Source organism: Delphinapterus leucas, chromosome 10 (assembly GCF_059928025.1).
Source record: "Delphinapterus leucas isolate spDelLeu-1000000601 "Yukka" chromosome 10, BTC_Dleu_Yukka2, whole genome shotgun sequence".
NCBI classification, from domain to species: domain Eukaryota; kingdom Metazoa; phylum Chordata; class Mammalia; order Artiodactyla; family Monodontidae; genus Delphinapterus; species Delphinapterus leucas.
The window spans coordinates 102,001,722-102,021,292 of record NC_143138.1 but is presented as its reverse complement, the minus strand read 5'-3'; the positions used below and the strand labels follow the sequence as shown (position 1 = coordinate 102,021,292).

At 53.6% G+C, this 19,571-nt stretch overlaps 1 protein-coding gene across 5 annotated transcripts in view; it reads left to right on the top strand.

Moving 5' to 3' along the window:
• FBLN2 (fibulin 2) overlaps positions 1-19,571 on the top strand; it is a 74,838-nt gene that overhangs the window by 32,749 nt on the left and 22,518 nt on the right. For all 5 annotated transcript variants that reach the window (XM_030759415.2, XM_030759416.2, XM_022562538.3 and 2 more), the window contains one exon: positions 18,952-19,063. In XM_030759415.2, the coding sequence (XP_030615275.2) occupies positions 18,952-19,063 (112 nt within the window). The remainder of the gene's footprint in view (positions 1-18,951; positions 19,064-19,571) is intronic.

Below are 19,571 nucleotides of genomic sequence, written 5' to 3'. Positions count from 1 at the left end.
GGGAACCACAGGTCCTACGACGGCAAGCGTGCAGGTGTGTGCACTGTCTTTCTCACGTACAGCATATTGTGCACACCTTTCTGTCCTATGCTTTCCTCCGTGAACAGCCCCCCTTGGGACTCTCGCTGTTGGCACGTGGGGAGCTCCCTTTACCAGCCAGGGCTCCGCTGTGTGCACGTCCCAGCTGTTACTGACCGTCCTGGCAGACGGATGCTGTGTTGTGTCCATTGCTGCAGTGAATGGCTTCCTGCTGCGCCCGGTGTGGAATCGCTGGGTCTGTGTGCACATGCGTTTCTTTATTTTCTCTGTGTAAGCCATTTATCCAAGTGTAACCAGGAGAACCTATTAGAAGCATGCAAATCAGTAATACATTTCACAAAGAAACACCCCATGTGCTCAGCACTCAGATCATGAAACATCCCGAGACAACCCAGGTCCCCTCCTCTGTGCCCGTCCCGGGAACCGCTTCCCTGACTGTGACTAGCTCTTGGACTTTCGTAAATGGGGCCGTGCGGTCTGCTCTCATGTGTGGCTTCTTGTGCTCAGCACGGCATTTCTAGGTCCACATGCTCTGGGCTCCGTGGTTGGTCCTCTTCGTGACTGAGAGCTGCCCCATGGTATGGTCAGACCCCAGTTTGGTGGCTCCTTCTCCTGCCAAGGGCTGTGGGGTTGTTTCCAGCCTGGACCGTTAGGAAGAGCGTTGCCGTGCACCTGCCGTACCAATCTTTTGATGGTCGCCTGCACACTTTTCTCTGGGGAGGTGCTGGCTGCCATGGGCTCCACTGTAGAGGCCACAGGATGCCTACTTAAAACGCGGTACTTGCCAGCTCACCTCCATTGATGGTGTACCAGAGTTTGCTCACACCTGCCATGTATGGGAATGCCTGTTTCCCCAGGTTATTTATTCAACAAATATTTATTGAGTGCCTACCGCACAGTTGTAGGTGCCAGGGATACAGCCGTGATCAAAATGGTTGAAGTTGGTACCCCTCACGAGGCTTGTGTTCCGTGGGATCGGGGCAGGGGCAGGGGCACACAGTCATTCATTACGTAAAATCTGTGTTGCATGGTGAGAAGCGCTAGGGAGAAAACCGAGCAGGGGCAGCCAGATGTTCCCACCTTGGCTGGTGGGAGCTGTCTTGCAGGGCCGTCAGTTTGTGAGTGTGCCCTGCTCCCCCCCACACCCCTGCCCCCGCCTTGGCCGAGGGCTCCCCAGCGAGTCTGGCCACACCCCCGCCAGCAGCACGTGGGCGTGGGGGGTGGTCTTTCTGCCCTCTCGCCAAACCCGCTCCTGTCCTTCCTGCCGGGGACACGCCTTGGTCATGGAACGAATAGTCTCTTGCCTCAGTAGTGCGAGTCGCAGGCGACTGCAGAACATCTGGGGCGCACTATAGGCGTTTCTTGATCCCAAGTCCACAGGTCAGCCGGGCTTGCTGCCCCAGGCTGGGAGTGGCTGGTCTGGCACAGCCTCTGCCAGGGCGGCTGCCTCTGCTCCACGAACTCGTTCCCATCGCAGAAACAGGGCTGAGAGTGAAAGATGAGACGCGCATGGGAACTCTTGGGCCCGGGCTTAGAACTGGCTCAGCCACTGCTTTCTCCACGTTGGGCTGCCTGCCTGTCAGGAGGCCAGCCCGGGGTCGAGGGCTCCTCTTTTTTTTTTTTTTTTTGCGGTACGTGGGCCTCCCACTGTTGTGGCCTCTCCCGTTGCGGAGCACAGGCTCTGGAGCGCAGGCTCAGCGGCCATGGCTCACGGGCCCAGCTGCTCCGCGGCACGTGGGATCTTCCCGGACCGGGGCACGAACCCGTGTACCCTGCATCGGCAGGCGGACTCTCAACCACTGCGCCACCAGGGAAGCCCCGAGGGCTCCTCTTGATGGGCATCGCCGGGGACGTGGGAGAGGCAGGGAGGAGGATGGGGGGGGTCAGACAGTGAAGCTACCCCCGGCCCCGGCCGGTGCTCCTCGTGCCTCATCTCAGTCCCCACACGACCTTACCACGAGTCCTTTCCCCTTCCCCGGGGAACATGGGTCCACAGGCCAGCAGCGAGTAAGTGGTGGGCCCAGCTCTGGATCCAGGTCCTTCGGTGCTTCAGGCGTCTCTGGCCTGGTCCAAGGCTCCCCCGGGGTGAGGCTGCTCTGCCCCTCACTCTCTGTGAGACTTTTAGGCAAATCACTTCACTGCCCCGGGCCTCAGTTTTCTCATCTGTAAAGTGGGCTTACCGAGGGCTCCCTCCTAGAGCGTGTTCTCACTGGGAGAAAGCTGGTGTCGGGCCTCAGGTGCTGGGGTCTACCGCGTAGCAGGGCTCCACTTACACTGGTGTCCTGGTCGCTGAGGTTTCAGCCCTGGGGGCTCTGCCGGGAGGGCGGTGGCCTCTGAGCTCCGGCTTGCTTCCCATTCACATGCCGAGCGGCTCTCCGGAGGCTGAGCCAAGCCGCCCCACCCCAGCCTCCTGCACCCTGAGCCTTCCGGAATCCCGGGTGCCTCCGTGAACTGGAGGTCAGAAGTCTCGGCTGTGACCTTCCCTGGGGGAGGGTCAACGTCGTCTGCCTGACAGCACCTCGTCGGCGCCGGGCCAGGGGCTGTGTGGCCTCGGGGTCCCTTGTCCTGCAGCAAATGGAGCTTTTAGGGGGAACTTCCGTCTAGCCAAGGTCAGTTTTGCGTGGACTGGGGCTCTGCTGGGCCCTCCTTGTGTACTCCGGGGTCTCCATACAGGGAAAGCGGGCTTGGGGCCGAGAAGTGCTGGGGATGAACCAGCTTGGTCCTCAGAGGGTGAATCCGTGGGTGTGAACTCTGCCTCTGCTGCCCTGGCTGTGTGACCTCAGGTGATGGACTCACGCTCTCTGAGCCTCAGTGTCTGCAAGATGGAAGGGTAATCGCTCTCCCCTCAGGATTACTGACAGGGGTAGGGAGAGGACGTCAGCTGGCTCAGAGTAGCTGCTGTGACTGTGAGCCCCTTCCTTTCCCTGCCCGAGGGCCCTGCACCCTGGATGGTGGGGCATGGACTTGTTTTCGCTTAAGTGAACAGATGTGGGTCTTTTCTGGTGGCCAGGAGTTGTCCCGCTGTTGAAAAGGCAAAGGGGACAGGTCTCGTGTGGTTGGGCTGAGGGTGTTCAACTGCTCACTGGCTGCTCCCACCCCGCCGGTCACTCCATCTGCCTCCAGGTGTGCAGGGGGTGCTGCCCCTCCACTATTCCGTCCCTGCCCTGCGCCTTTGTTCCAGTGTCTGCCCACGGAGTCAGCCCCCTCCTGAGGTCTCGCCTTCAGCGGCACAGCCTAGCTGCGGGGCTGACGTCCCAGAGATGGGGAGGGTCTCCTCCTTCACCCTCGCAGGGGCAGCGTTTATCACGTGGCTGTGGGCATCCCCGGACGTGAATCGATCGGTGCGTTAAAGCCTCGTGACACCCGTGTGCGGGGGGACGGTCATTATGCCCATTTCAGAGCTGAGGTGACTGAGGCACAGGGAGGTGACTGAGGGCAGCGAAGCAGATGTTTGTCGACCACTGACTCTCGGCCTTTGCCCCAGCACCTCCCAGGGTTTGCCCAGCTGCCTGGCACGAGTAGGTATTTTCCTGTTGTCAGCAGATCGAGGCTCCAGGGCTGCCCTGTGTCCCCAGCCCAGGAGGGGCAAAACAGGGCCCAGGGCAGGGCTGGCAGGCCCCCAGCCCCAGAGTCTGAGATTCTGGGGTTCTCTGGGGTCCATATGGTGGAGGGAAGGGGGAGCAGAACGAGCCAGTCTGGCTGGGGGGAGCCTGCCTGCCTGGGCCCAGTGCTCCCGGAAGCTGACGGGGTGGGTGGGGAGAGAAGGAGACAAGCTGTCTTGTCTCCCTTCCAGCCCCCCACTCCCTGCCCCACTTGAGTACTCATTCATGACAGTCCATGGGCCCCGTGCTCTGGGCCAGACTGTATCCGGTGCTGGGGATGCAGTGGGGACCAGAACGGTGGAGACCTCCCCGCCCAGCACACTTCTGCCCGGGGGGGGGGTGTCTGCTGTGACGCACAGGCCTGGGACGGATGCGATGAGGGAGCAAAGCCAGGTGCCCCCGGTGAGGCAGTTGGTGGAGGGGAGCCGCTGGTCGTGGGGATGAGGACGCAGCTGCAGCCGCTCCCTGGCTCCAATTGTCGCCCTGGAGTTGGGGGCCCAGCGTGGCCCATCACTTTAAGTTGTCCGAAAGAAGCCTAGGATCTGGAATTTTATATAAAATCTCCCCGTTTGTAAATGTTGGCAACTAATTCACATATATCAAAGCCTCAGTAAAGCATGAAGTGGGCACCGGTTTGCTGCCAGTTTAGACTCACGGAGCGCCAGCTGCTTCTCGTTATACGTCTGGGTCGCAGAGGCCCAGAGGCAGGCAGGGGGTTGGCAGAGACTCACAGCGAGCTCCGAGGGTGGGGTCCGCGAAGTTCCGACTCCCAGGCCAGTGTGCTCCCCCCCCAGACCTCCCTGCCCAGCAGAGTCAAAGCCCAGGAAACAGGTGGCACAGGCTCAAAGCCCCTGGAGAGAGTCACAGAGGGGACTGCAGGGTGAGGGCACAGCAGCAGTGGGAGCTGTCACCCCAGGCCCGGAGGGGAGCTGTGGCCTTACATAGAGGTGGCCATGCCTGAGTGGGGGCCAGGCTCCATCAGCAGTGGGCAGGGTGGAAGGTGAATCTGGGACGGCAGGTTTGCTGGCTGCGGAGGCACCGGGAGCTACAGGACTCCACCTCCCAGGCCCAGGTGCGGCAGCATGCTTCCTGAGATGGGCGACCCCAGGTCAGTGGGTGAGGGCGGCTTATGGTCAGTCCCATCCTGGAAGTGTCGGAGCCACTCGCTGACCCCCAGGGGAGGGGAGGTGCCTTTGGAAGAGGTCCGGGCCGGAGGCGGAAAACGATCGGCCAGGCTTCTGTTTTTTCCACCCTGGGTTGGCCTCACTTGGCAGGTGGGCAGCCGGGGGGTGGTGGGTGATCACCTGGGAAGGCCTCACTATTCCTTGTCCGCCACCGCTTGGCCCCTGAAGCCCGGATGCAGGAACAGAGAGGCCGAGGGTGTTGCCTGAGATGGCTCAGCCAGTGGGAAGCAGAGCAGGGTTCTGGCTTCCTAGCTCTGCTTCCACCTACACCCAGTTTAGGGTCTTCAGTGTGGGGGGGTCTCCTGGGCCCCTTGATTGGGGCTCATTGCTTCACTTTGAATATTCACCAGCCACTCTGCAGGCTGCAGGGGGAGTGGGACAAAGGATGGAGATATTTGGGGTGGGGAGGGGAAGAGGTCTGGTCAAGGTCTAGTTGGGGCTGTGGCCCAGGCATGTGGCTTAAGAGAAATGGAGAGTTGCTGGGTGGGGTCCCTGGGAATTTGGTCTAGAAGAGCCCCAACCTGGCCGCATGGCATCCCACTTGGGAACGCTAGGAGCCTGAGGTCACAGACTTGCCGCCCCCAGACCCCTGGCCAGTACAGCCCTCCCACCCAACCCCCCGCCTCATCTGATGCCTGACCCCAGCGTGCCCACTGCCTGTTCCCCAGGCAGGATTTCCATGTTGCCACCGCTCGGCCCAATAATACCACCTGGGGCTTCGCAGGAAGCCACACTGGTGACCTGCTTCCTGTTTGCCTCTAAGAGGAGAAAAAAAACATGTCCAGTTTCTTTTTTTTTTTTTTTTTTTTTTTTGCGGTACGCGGGCCTCTCACTGTCGTGGCCTCTCCCGTTGCGGAGCACAGGTTCCGGACGTGCAGGCTCAGCGGCCATGGCTCACGGGCCCAGCCGCTCCGCGGCATGTGGGATCTTCTCGGACCGGGGCACGAACCCGTGTCCCCTGCATCGGCAGGCGGACTCTCAACCACTGCGCCACCAGGGAAGCCCGATGTCCAGTTTTTTATGTGATATTTTCAACTTTTGTATTTTTTTAACCAGTCACTTTCATTAAGGTGGGAAATAAGGTTATGTTTACATTTCTCTTAGTAAATACTGGCCCGGGAAAACCAAAATTGCCTTAAAGTTAAGCATCATCTCTTATTAAACTGTGTGCATGTACGATGCACTGGTAATTAAACTATCTGGAAAGAACAGTTAAATAGAATTAAGTCATTTACAAGATTCACCTATAAAACAAAGTGCTATCCCAAGAAGCGAAATGCCATCAGGCACTCTGGTTTGGGCCATAGCATAGTCTGGGGTGGCCGCGGTTTCTTCAACTAATAACGAAAGAGAGGAAATTCGCAGTTCTTTTTGAGGAGGAACAGAATGCGTCCCAAGTGTCTTGGTGAGGTTCTGGAAGTCCACACGTTTGGTTTGTGTGAAGTGTGAGTTACGTTGGAAGGCTGTGCTGGGTGGGGCTGGGGGTCTGCGGAGGCCTCGGGGAGCACAGCAGGGGGTGGACATGGCTGGCGGCGGAGGTGAGCCTGGCGGAGGGAGGGACAGCTCTCCTTTTAGGTGAAGGCCCGCCTGATGGGCATCCAGCCTCGGTCACACGCTCTGTGCTAGAAGGATGCTTGCAATGGTGTGATTCTAGACTGATCTCCCGGGGACTCGTTCATTCTTAGGATGTGAGCTGTCCACTCCCGTGTCCAAGTACTTGGATCTCTTTATTCTGTCCTTGTGCTGGGGAAGTTATTTTCTCAGAAAATGAGGCTGGTCCCATTCAGTTTTTCAGCATTTGCCTGCGGGCTCCATGTGGCCGGTGACTCTTTCTGGGGTGCATCCTCTAACCCAGATGCCAGGGCCGCATAGTCCCCTTGAACAGAGCTGAGCTTGTCGCAAGTCTTGGCACTGCTCCGCATCAGGGCAGCCTGTTTGTGTACAAGCGGCTTTTCTCATTGATTGTGAAAATACCAACAGACGTAGCCCATTAAAATGCCCATGACAGACGCACACCCCCTGCTCCCTGGGAGGCCATGGAGGGAGGGTAGGGCCTGTGCACGGGTGATCCAACCCTCACCACCCCACCTCCCAAAGCTTCCCGGGGACCAGCCTGAAGCCAAGCACCGTGGGGCCTCAGGGCCCCTCCACAGGAGCAAAGCCCGCCGTCGAGTCCCCTCGTAACTGCGGCTTCACCAGCCACAGCACACCAGCATCCCAGAGTCCCACCTGGGACCCCAGCCGCCACCTGGCAGCTGGGACAGACCCTCTAAGGGCAGGGGGCTCAGGGAAGAAGTCTCAGCCCCATAACGGTCCAGTGCTTGCTCTTCTTTCTCTGTGGTTTGAGATACAGCGTGTGCGCGGGCATGTGCGCACGTGTGCGTGATGGAAACATTTCAGCCTTGACACGGTGTGTCGCAACGGAGAAATAAAGACATCTCCTGTATTACTACATACTGTGATCCTACACCTGCCACAGTTACCAGTTCCCTTGTGCCATATTTGTATTCTCCACTTGCCCCCAAAGTGTAACGTATGGCCCGTTTAGTAAAGTAGTATTTTATCAGGGGTGGTGAGATCTTTTTTGGTTCATATTTGGTTGTTTTTTCTCTTGAATTTCCTTCTTTTGGAAAGTATTTATTAAAGTATACTATAGATACTCTTGAATATCTTTCCATCTAGATTAATATAACAGTCCTCCCTTAAATTTTTTTTTATATCTGATTATGTAGTTTTATAAAGTATTATGTATGTAAAGCACACGCTTCTTCATAAAATAGCTCAGTGGGTTCCAGGCAGCTCCACTCAAGTCAAGATATAAAACATCTCAAGCACTCCAGAATTTTCCTGGTGTCCCTTCTCGGCCAATTCTACTCTCCCTCCCCCCACTGCCCCCCACCCCTCACGGAAACCACGAGGCTGACTCTTATCACCATCAGTGACTCCTGCCTATTCTTGAATTTATTTTGTGTAGTGGGAACCATATGGTATGATTTTGCTTGCGTTTAACTTCCTTAGCTCAAGATCCTGTGTTTGAGACTTATCCAGACTTTTGCGTGTAGCAGTAATTCACTTAAAAAAGTTGCTCTTCATTTTTCCATTGTAGGAATAAATCATAGTTTATTGATCTGTCCTAGTGTGGATGGTGGTTTGGGCTGTTTTCAGTGTGGGGCTGTGAGTAATACAGTGGCTGTGGACATCCTGTGTGAATTTCTGTCGGGTATTTACCCAGAAGTGGAATTGCTGTATTGGAGGGTTTGGCAGCTTTAGCGGACACTGCCAGACAGTTTTCCGAAGCATCACCAATTTCCGTCCCCGCCAGCCATGAGTGAAAGTCTTTGCCGACACTGGATGTGGTCTCTTTTTCATTGTCGCCAACCTGATGGTTGTGCAGTGGGATCTCATTGTGGTTTTAATTTTCATTCCCTCATAACTTACTACGTTGAACACACTCTCATGTTACTGTTGGAATTCTGTTGTTCTTTGCCCGTTTCTAAATCAGGTTTCTTTGTCTTGCCAATTTCTAGGAGTTCTTGATAGATTCTGACGATGGTCTTTTGTTGGATCACAAGTGCCTTATCTCGCTCTCTGACGTTTCTTTCCACTCTCGTGAGGACATTTTCTGATGAGCACCTTGCACATGCTGTCTTCTGAGGAACGCAGGTTCCTAGGTTTAAGGAAATACAATTTACTGATCTTTACTTTTCTGTTATTGTATTTTGTGTCCTTTTCAAGAAATCTTTGTCTACCCCAGAGTCATGAAGATATTTTCCTGTGTTACAGTCTAGATATTTTAACTTGTTTCACCTTTCGCATTAGATCACATTTAGATTTGTTTCTCCGGACGGTGTGAGTAGGAGTCAGAGCCCGTTCTTTTTCAGGTGGATGTGCGATTGCCCCCGTGCTGGGTGTGGTAAAGACCTTCTTCCCCCACTGCACTGTTACCTTAGTCAGGAACCAAGGGCAGACGAGTAGGTCTTTTCTGGCCTCTCTGTTCTGTTCTGTTGTCAAGCTGTCTTTGCACACTGCCTCGATTTACTGGAATCCTCCAGTCATTTTTGATATCTGGTCATGTGGCTGCCCCTGGCTGGGGCATGTGATCTGGGCTGCTGCCTGCTCACCTGTAAAACCGTCGTGGGGATAGGACCCTCTTCCTAGAGCTGGAGGGAAGGTGCCGTGGCTGCAGGTTGGGGCCCGCCAGGCGGCTCGGCCAGGCCAGAGATCCAGCTAGTCAGCCAGGGTGGCCCAGCGCCTCCCAGGCCGGGCTGGGGTGGTGAGCAGGTGGGCGGGGTGCTGACTTGGGCGGGGGGGAGGGAGCCAGTCAACACCCCTACGAGGAAGCTAGGCTGGGGGAGGTGCTGCAAAGGGCAGGGGGTGCTGGGGGCTGTCCTGCCCCGGGTGATGGATGAAGGCATCTCTAAGGGGCTAGGTTGGGTGGGCCCAGCAGGTGGGCTCAGCCCAGCAGCTCCTGCTGGCTCTCAGCCGTTGTGTCTGGGGTCCCGGGGCAGGAAGGCAACGCTCAGGATCCTTCTTGTTTGTCCATCTTCTAGTCATTGTAAAAGGACTCCCGACACCACCAGGGCCTGCGGGTGACAACCCTGCCGCCGCCCCCCCCCCCCCCCCCCCCCGCAGTACAGAACATCAGAGCTGCAGCATTCCCTGGGCTGTTTGCTCAGGCACCGCAAACATCCTGTCCAAACAGGGTGCTGGTGGAGGTGGCCGCTCATCACCCCGCAGGTGTAGTGTTTTTTGCAGCATTTCCGAAGCCACCATTCTTTCGGGCTCTGATGTCCGGGAGAGGGGACTGTCTAGAGGGGTCGTGACCTCCAGGTCGGATTGTTCTGGGCACCCACTGCCTGTGATCAAAGGAGGTTAGATTCCCTGGAATCTCAGGATCTTTTTATGACAGCATGTTTCTTGAATAGGTAATACCTGCCCACGGGAAGGAAAACACATAAAAGATACAAAAGAGGTAAACAGTGGATGTCAGCTTGCTCCCTCCGTCCCCAGGGCCCGGTCCCTCCCTGAGACACCCGCTGCTACCCGTTTCTGGGACCTCCTTCCAGAAATCCTCCACGTGTGTCCACGTGTTACTTTAAAAAAGACCAACGGTGACTTGTTATACATACAGTTCAGCATTGAGCCTGTCTTCTTCATTCTTTGTGATGTATTTGGAAACTGTTCCGCAGAAGTGAGTGAAGATCTAACACGTTCTTTTTAACACTTGCGTGAGATTGGGCGGATATAACACCAATCATTTCATCACTGCCCTGTCGATGGGGGTTGGTTGTTTCTGGATCTTTGCTGTCACAAATTCGGACGCAGCCAGGATCCGTGACTTACATGTTTGTGCTCATGTCTGTCAGCCATTAGATTTCTAGAAGGGGAAGTGCTGGGTCACCTTTTTGTGTTTACACTTCGATGCATTATTTTCTCTTTATTGTGGTAAAATACACGTAACACAGATTTGGCCATTTTAACTATTTTTAAGTGTAGTAATCCGTGGCGTTAAGAACGTTCACACTGTCTTGCAGCCGTCACCACCATCATCTCCAGAACTTTCTCATCTTCCCGAAAGTGAAGCTCTGTCCCCTTTAAACACTAACTCCCCATCCCCCATCCCTGGCCCTGGTAACCTCTATTTTGCTTTCTGTCTCTGTGAATTGGCCTATTCTAGGGCCCTTATATAAGTAGAGTCATATAAAAGTTGTCCTTTTGTGTCTGGCTTGTATCACTTTTTTTTGTGCGGTACGCAGGCTTCTCACTGTTGTGGCCTCTCCCGTTGCGGAGCACAGGCTCCGGACGCGCAGGCTCAGCGGCCATGGCTCACGGGCCTAGCCGCCCCGTGGCATGTGGGATCTTCCCGGACCGGGGCACGAACCCGCGTCCCCTGCATCGGCAGGCGGACTCTCAACCACTGTGCCACCAGGGAAGCCCTGGGTCACATTTTTAAAAGGCTGTTTGCCTCTTTAGTCTTAGAATTTTCTAATCCTACTACATTTTCCAGTAATATTTTCGTCATGGAGTATTTGTCACTAGAAGAGCGTAAGGGACTGTCTCAACAGTTAAGGAAGGGCACCCACCAAGGTACCAGCCCTGGGGACAGAAGCCATGGCTGCCCTGACCTCCTCCCTGGTTACCACTGTCCTGGCTTCCGTGAGCACGAGTTCCTTCCTTTTCCTTACAGTTTTACCACCTCAGCAGGTGTTTTGCTTTTCTCTGGGTTTGAACTTCACATGAAAGGCAGTGCACAGTGTCCCTTCTGTGACTGCTTCTCCCCTGAGGCCGTGTCCCCGTGATTCACCGTGTGGTCACCGCACGCCCATTTGCACAGCCTGGTCATGTCCTAGTATCCACCTTTTTCCTGTCCTTGGGCGCTCGGGTTGTTTCCAGTTTGGAGCTACTGCTTGTGGGTCCCCAGGTGGAGACCACGGGTGCCCGTTTCTCCTGGGCGTGGACCTGGGGGTGAAATCACCACGTCATTGGATTTGCGTGTCTCCGCTTTCCTGGATGATGGTAGATCATCTTCCAAAATGGATTTATCCTCCGTCCGCTCCTCAGGGGTGTCAGAGGTGGGACTCCTGCCAGAGTCAAGGTCGTGCTCTCTGGCTGGCGGGGCCTGGTGTCCTGACTCTGAGGGGCAGCCCGTGGGGATGCATCTGGGAGCCAGGCTGATCCCGGCCCGGGTCACCCACGAGGCTGGTGAGCGCCTGCCAGCCAGCCTGCAGCTGTCACAGTGGGAGGTGGCCTTCACCTCTCTGGCCACGGTGCTCGTGCCTAACCGGCAGGCAAGGAAGACCGTACTGCCTCTGGCCGAGCGCAGGCAAAGTGAACAGAAATGGGGGAGTCCATGAAAACCCAGAGCAGAGCAGGGAGGTGTTGCTGGACGCCCCTCCTGCCTCTTCTGGAGGGATTACCGTCCTGTCCATCCTTTTATCAGCCTGTCCCTCTGTAATTAAGTAATTAACTGAAGAGTAGTCACCAAACACCTTTTTGTGCCAGGGGCGGGGAGGTACTGCCTACTGAGCTCCTGTCCTTTGCCAGACACTGGCTTCTCCCCTCCCTACTTTGTGAAATGCGGGCGGGAGGGGTGATTTGCCCATTTCACCGGTAAGGGCACAGAGGCTTGAGGATGAGTGACTTGGCTGCGTCCCCCAGGCAGGGAGGGGTGCCCTGGCTGAACACCAGTGCTCACGGTGATGCGTCAGACACGCCCAGGCTCACCTCTGAGACTCGGTAGAAACTGCTATGTGGAGGTGATGTGTGTGCGTGTAAAGTTCTTCTCCCTCCTTTTCCTAAGTCTGTGCCATTGGGCTGTGTATCTTAAACCCTTAGATCGCTATTTATACATCTGGGAGATCAAGGTAATTGACCGATTTCACGTTGTCAACGTGAGCTTTGCATGAGATGGTATACACCACGGGCCTGGGGTGTGCTCCACCCAGCCCCAGGTTTTATCAAGTACTAGGTCTGTGCTGGGCACTGGGAACCCTGAAATGACTGCGAACCGTTCTTGGCCCCTGAGACCCTGTCCCTCTGCTGTCTGAGGCTGGCATGTCCCTGGCAGTGATGTGGTATATGTACCAAGTGCTGCTGTGAATGAGGCTGGAGGAGGGGCTGTTTGTTCTGCCCGGGACGGAGGTGGATGCTGGCGGGACCACAGAGGATGGAGAGGCAGGGAGTGGTGTGCAGGCTGGCTTGTTAAGGCTGGGTAGTTAGGCAGGGTAGAGGAAGGGCGTTCCCAGCTTGGCGCGACATGTGCAAAGATACGGTGCATAGAGAAGCCTGCTGCTAGCTGGTGGAATAAGTGCTGAGACGTGAGTCTGGGCTGTGCTGTGAGGGCCCCGATTGTCGCTCCAGGCAGGGGTGCTTTATCCTGCAGGGCAGTGGCCTTCCAGTGGGGTCCGTGGGCCACAGGGATCCCCGAGATGACTCTGAGCTGGCGAAGGCCAGGGCGTTATGAGCAAAACTAAGTAGGGTGCTGCAACGAGGGTTGGGGTGCAGGTTAGTTTAGATTCAAAAGTCAGGGACATCCTGCCTGAGGAGATGAGAGCCCCAAACAAGGGTAGCCCTGTAGAGAGTGGGGGTCGGGCAGGGCTCAGGGAAAGGGCAGAGGATTCCAGGCAGAAAGTACAGTGCGTGCAAAGGCCCTGGGGCAGGAAGAGCCTGAGGGGTTCAAGTGGAGAGAGTGAGTGAGAAAGGAGACGCGGTGGGGAGGTCGCAGGGCCATACCAGGTAGGTCTTGGTAAAGAAAGGGGGGACTCTGGGGGGCTGTAGGCCGTGGAGAGACACAGTCTGATTCATACTTGTGAATGGTCATTCTGACGCCATCTGGAAGAGGGACCAGAGGAGGACACAGGGGATCAGGGTACCTCTCGGGCCCAAGAGATGGTGGCAGAGTGAGGGGCAAGGTGGTGACAGGGGTGACTTTGGAGGTGGCCCTGCAGGTGACGGTTGGGAGGAGGGAGGTGAGGAGGAAGGAACGGGCCCAGGAGGGTCCTGAGGTTGGCACAGGGAAGACCAGGGGAGAGGTGGTCTGGGGGAAATAGGTTGCTGAACAGATTCAGGCCGTGGGATTGCCAGGGATGCCCGGTGATGGTCGCTTAGCCAGCTGTGTGTTTGCAGGAGACGGACATGAAGGAGGGCGCCCAGGTGAGGTCAGCCAAGCTGGGGCGTGGACGGGAGAAGAGGCCCTGGGGCTCAAACTCTGAGGGGTTAGAGAGAGACAGAGGCTGGGGCCTCGGAGGGGGTGGTCAGGGAGGGGGCCTAGGGGTGGGCCTCTGGACGAGCAGCAGGGGTACACACCTTGTGGGCTTTGCCCGGCCCCCTCTCGCACTCCTTGGACGGTGCTGGGCAGCGCCGCGCTTGGCCCCTGTGTTGATTCCCACTCCCGCTCCAAGTGGGTGGCCTCCCCAGCATAAGGGGTCACGCCCGAGTTCCTTTGTTTGGAAAGAGGGGAAACCAGGATGGGAAAGGCCAGGAGAGAATGGAGGGCAGGCCGCCAAGCGCAGGCTGAAACCTGCATCTGCTCGGGAGGGGCAGGAAGGGAGCCCCGTTCAGTCCACAGGGAAGTAGAGCCTCCTCAGGCTGGTGCTTAGGTTCTCAGAGAGGGCTTCCAGGATCGGCCGCATCAAGCTGCCCATGCACAGACAGGAAGCTGAGGCCGGAGAGGAGAAAGTCAGGCTTGGGACTTCTCACTCCCCGCCTGATCCAGAGTGAACCTAGCAGCGGTGCTCACCGTAATACCTGCGGGGATGGAAGTGCCTGGACTCACGCCTGGCTCGTGGCGAGCACCGGTGCATTCCAGCCGTTACTGTTCCCCTGACAGGGCGCCCATCTCGGGTCATCCAGCTGAGACCCAGGGGCCTGCTGGAACCTCCTAATCTCTGTAAGGCAATCTTGGAGAAGGCTTAGGGAGAAAAAGTACAGTCCAGTAAAAGAAAGGACGTTCTGAGCTGAGCTATGCAGAAAGGGACAAGCTGCCTGAGAGGAGCGAGATCCCCACCACCAGAGGTGTTCAAACAAGGTGAGGCCCATGTGCACGGAGCGTGATGAGGGAGGATTAAGCGTGGAATGGTGGCACCACCCTCGGGCCACAGAGACTCAAGTCGCAACCCTGACGTTGTAGGGGAAGAAACAGACAAATGTAGAAGCCAGCTCATAGATGAACGCGAGGGTTTCACATAGTGATAAATGCTGTGTGGACACTGGAAGGTGAGCGACGTGATCAGACTGGGGCTGTCTTTTGCCATACAGGTACTTCAGACTTTTATCCAGTCGGCTGTATTAAGGTTTTCCTTTTTGCTTGTGGATTTCATTTCTTTCTTCCCCCAGCTTTACTGCGATGTAGTTGACCTGTAGTACTGTGTAAGTTTAAGGTGTACAGTGTGATGCTTTGATATGCACATGTGTAGCGAAATGATTATTACAATAAAAGTTAGTTCACACACCTGTCACCCCACACAGTTACCATTTTCTCTTGTTCTTGTTTGTGGTGAGAGCATTTAAGACCTACCCTCGTTGGAACTCTCGAGTTGTTAGCTATAAGCACTGTGCGGTGCGTTAGGTGCCGGAACTTACTCGTCTTGTGACTGCAAGTGTGTGCCCTTTGACCAACATCTGTCCATTCCTCCAACCTGCTCTCCCCCAGTTCTTGGCAAACATTCTACTCTGTTTCTATGAGGTTGGCTTTTTCAGATTTCACATATAAGTGATATTACAGAATTTGTCTTTCTCTGAGTTATTTCACTTAGCATCATGACCTCAAGGTCCATCCATGTTGTGGCAAAAGGCAAGATTTCCTTCCTTTTTATGGCTGAATAACATTCCATTGTGTGTGTGTGTGTGTGTGTGTGTGTGTACACCGCGTTTTCCTTATCCGTTCATCCATTGATGGATACTTAGGTTGTTTCCATGTCCTGGCTATTGGCTATTGTGAATAATTGGATGAACATGGGGGTGCAGATAGCTTTTTAAGGTAGTGTTTTCGTTTTCTTCAGATAAATGCCCAGAAGTGGGATTGCTGGATCGTATGATGGTTGTAGTTTTAATTTTTTTGAGGAGCCTCCATAGTGTTTTCTGTAGTGGCTGCGCCAATTTACATTCCCGTCAGCAGTGCACAAGGGTTCCCTTTTTTCTACATCTTCACCAACGCTTACTGTCTCTCGTCTTTTTGATAGTAGCCATTCTAACAGGTGTGAGGTGATATCTCTTCGTGGTTTCGATTTACATTTCTCTGATGATCAGTGATGCTGAGCACCTTTTCACATACCTGTTGGCCATTTATGTCTTTGGAAAAATGTCTCTTTTGGTCCTTTGCCCATTTATGTATATATGTATATATATATATATATTTTTTTTTTTTTTTTTTTTGGTATTGAGTTTTACGTGTTCCTTATATACTTTGTATGTTAACCCCCTTATCAGATACATGGTTTGAAAATATTTTCTCCCATTCCGTAAACTGTCGTTTAATTTTACTGTTTCTTTTGCCGTACAGAAGCCTTTAAGTTTGATGCAGTCCCACCTGTTGATTTTTGCTTTCATTGCTTGTGTTTTTGGTATCATTACCAAAAATTTGTTGTGAAGACCAGTGTTAAGGATCTTTCCCCCTATGATTTCTTCTAGGAGTTGTATGGTTTCAGTAATTCATTTTGAGTTGATATTTGTATATGGTGTGAGACAAGAGTACAACATCATTCTTTGGTGGAATTTATTTCTGAAGAAGTCTCTCTTTATCCTAAAATTATTTTCCTTGGTTTTCTTCTAGTATTGACTTTATAGATTTGGAATTTATTTTTGTGTGCGATGTGTGGTAGAGCCCATCATCAGATAGTCAACCCTTTCCCCATTGAGTGTGAATGCCACTTTTATTATATACGAAATTCCCATATGCACATCATCCTGTTTCTGAATTTTATTCTGTTCCGTTGATCTCCTTATCTTTTTAATTATTAAAACTTTAAAGTGTGCTCTCTTCTTTTCTTTTTGGAAATTTTCTCAGGTATTTTTAGACATTTCCTAGTTGGGATGAATTTTAGAATCAACTTGACAGATTTCATGACGAATTATTTTGGGACTCTGGGATTCCACCTAAGTTGTAGGTTAAATAAAGGAAAATTGACATCTTTACGGTATTGAATCTTCTCATCTAGACACATGGTATATATTTCTAACAAAGTAAACTGTTATATATCTATGAGACAATTTTTTTTCTTCATGTAGATTTAGTGTGTTTACATAGATTGATTTCCAGGTTTATTTCTTTTTTCAGTGGGATTTTTTTGTCTTACCTTTTCTATTTAATTGTTGCTGGTGTATAGGACAGCCACTAATTTGTGTATGTTGATTTTGTTTTTGGCCACCAGATGATAATAATAATAATAAATTAGTATTTATTTAAGTACGGTGTTAATATTGATTCCTTTGGATTTTCTAGAAAGATGAACTCGTAACATCTGCAAATAATGACTGTCGTCTCTTCTTTTCTAATACTCCTGCTGCTTCTTTTTTTCTTGCTTTATTGCATCTGCTGGCGTCTCTAGGACACTGTTAAACAGTAGTGTCAGTAGGTACTTTTGTCATATTTCTGACTTCAGTGTGGTGTGTGTCTAAAGTTTCACCACTGGGTGTGATGTTGCTACTTGTTTCTGGTAGACACTGGTTATCAAGAATTTTTTGTTTTCCTCCTGGTGCCTGAGAACAGCCCTCAGGTTGATACTGAAGCTTATTTCCCTGGTTTTCAGAAGGAAAATTGAAACTCATAAGAGCTCAATGACTTGAAATGCCCACTAAGCCAGCGAAGAGGATGATTCTTAGTGAGCTCTTTCTGTTCCTAGAATCTTGCAGGCTGCTGACATTTCTTGGTGCATTTCTTCCTCAGCCCTGCCAGCTTATGTGAACTGCTCAAGGACACTTAGAGATCCTTGTAGGCTTCAGCAGCTGTGCAGCTGTAGGTCCTCATAACAGAGCAGGATGCTGAGTCTCTAGGGAGGAGAAATGGCTATACATGGTAGTACTAAGGTGTGGACCCAGGTTCAGAGTTACTCTGTGACACCCTGGTGTCCTCAGCACGTATGTAGGTGTCCGAGACGGGCTTCATCTTTGAATGTCGTTTATTTTCAGACCTCGGAGGCAAATGGCTGCATTAATTGCATTCCTTATTTCCTGGTTCCTTATCATCTTAGCAAGACTCTCTTTTTTTTAATTGATGTATTTATTCCCTTCTATTCCCTTTCCCCATTGCCATTTCTCCCTCCGCCTACCCTGGGCAACCGTTCTCTTCAATCCGTGTGGGTTTCTTTTTTTTTTTTTTTTTTTTTTTTTTTTGCTTTTATGTGTTTATGCAAATGTGTACTGTAATTTTGCACGCAATCTTTTCAATTCATACAATGGATCTCACTTGGCTTTTTCCTGTTTCCCCGCAGCGTTCTGTCCTTTGCTGCTCTGTGTTGCTGTGTGTACATGTGTCCAGCTTCATGATGCTGTGTGTACTTCTCGCCTGCCATTTCTGACATCTGAGGAGTCCTCCGTGGAGGACGTCCCCATGTTCTATTCATACTCCTCCAGTGATGGACAGTCCAGGCTCCCTCCAACCCAATTCCATAAATCACACTGAAGTGAGCTTGTACTGGTTACATATGGGTCCGGGTAACAACTTCCCTGCAGTACACTCCCCGGAGCAGAACGACTGGGCCCTGGATGATGCCTGTGTTTAATTGTGTAAGAGGTGCTGGGTCTCCCTCCAGACTGGCTGCTCTAGTCGCCACTCCCACACCCCAGGCAGGGCACGAGGGTTCGCACCTGTGCCTGGCATTTATCACTCTTTCTCATTTTTCCGGTTTCATAGGTATTTTACTTTGGGGCTGGTTTTTTTCATGTTAATTTTCAGAAGGTTACTGTATTTCTCAATAGCAATTCTTTGTCAGTTTTAGAACATTCCAAAAACATCTCTTAACCTGTCAGCAGTCTGTTATATTTCTCCACAGAGTTCTTTGTTATACGGAGAATTTTAATTTTGAGGTAGGAAAATTCATCCAGTTTTTAGCCTGTGGTCTGTACCTTTGAGTTTTAAGACACTCTCCCAACCCCCGACTCCTGCCCTCCCCGGGCACAGATATTTTCCCCAGGAGCTTTCCTCCACGCTGTTGCTATTTCTTACGTCTTGTCCTGTCTTGGTGTCTTATCTGGTCCCTTGGAAGCAGAGCCTGAGCTGGGGGATCTTGTGCACGTGGTTCATTTGGAGAAACTGCCCAGGGCGGGGGCAGGGAAGGAGCTGGTGATGGTCCTGGCCCCACGGAGAGCTCTGTAGCAGGCGTGGCCGCACAGGGCTGTCGCTTTGGAGACGGGCTTGGCCCTTGAAGCCCCACTACTCAGTGATTGGCCATCCTCCTCCCGGCCCTCTCCCCCTGGGTGGACTCACCCTCCCAGGCAGCTCTGCAGAGAAGCCTGTGCTTGTGAGCTGCTGGTGGCAACAGGCGCAGGCAGCGGGTGAGTGAGTTCCCAGCCCAGTAATGCATGGAGATCTGGCCCAGCAGCAGCAGCATGTACTACACCCGCTGGGCCTAGACACCTGGGAACCCTGCACCTCCTCCAGCTGGTGACTCTGCCTGTGTTACCACCCACAGTGTCCACGAAGGACCTGATCGAGACGTGCTGTGCGGCAGGGCAGCAGTGGGCCATTGACAACGACGAGTGCCTGGACATCCCCGAGAGCGGTGCTGAGAGCGATGTGTGCAGGTAGGGTGGGCGCTGGCTCCATGTCCCTGTGTCCTCCTCCCCGCCCCGGGCCCCGCACTGCCCGGTGAGCACCACTCCACCTGCGTCCAGGTGCCCGCAGGTGGCTGGATGTGGCTGCCTGGCTGGCTGGCCGGGCTCTCTCCGGGTGTGGGGAGCCCGAGACTTGCCCCAAGAGTGAACTAACTGTACAGACTTGTCGCCGGCCTGGTGAACACGGTCGGAAGAGCACAAGTTGGGACTGCTGTCACCTGGGGACGGCCAGGTGCTTCTCTTACCAGGTGCTGCGTTGCTGCTGGGCGGTGCTCAGCCCACTGGAATTTCCTACCTCAGCCTTGAGCCGGGGCCGTCAGCCCTCTTTCTTTTTTTTTTTTTTTGCGGTACGCGGGCCTCTCACTGTTGTGGCCTCTCCCGTTGCGGAGCGCAGGCTCAGCGGCCATGGCTCACGGGCCCAGCCGCTCTGCGGCATGTGGGACCCTTCTGTATCGGGGCACGAACCCGTGTCCCCTGC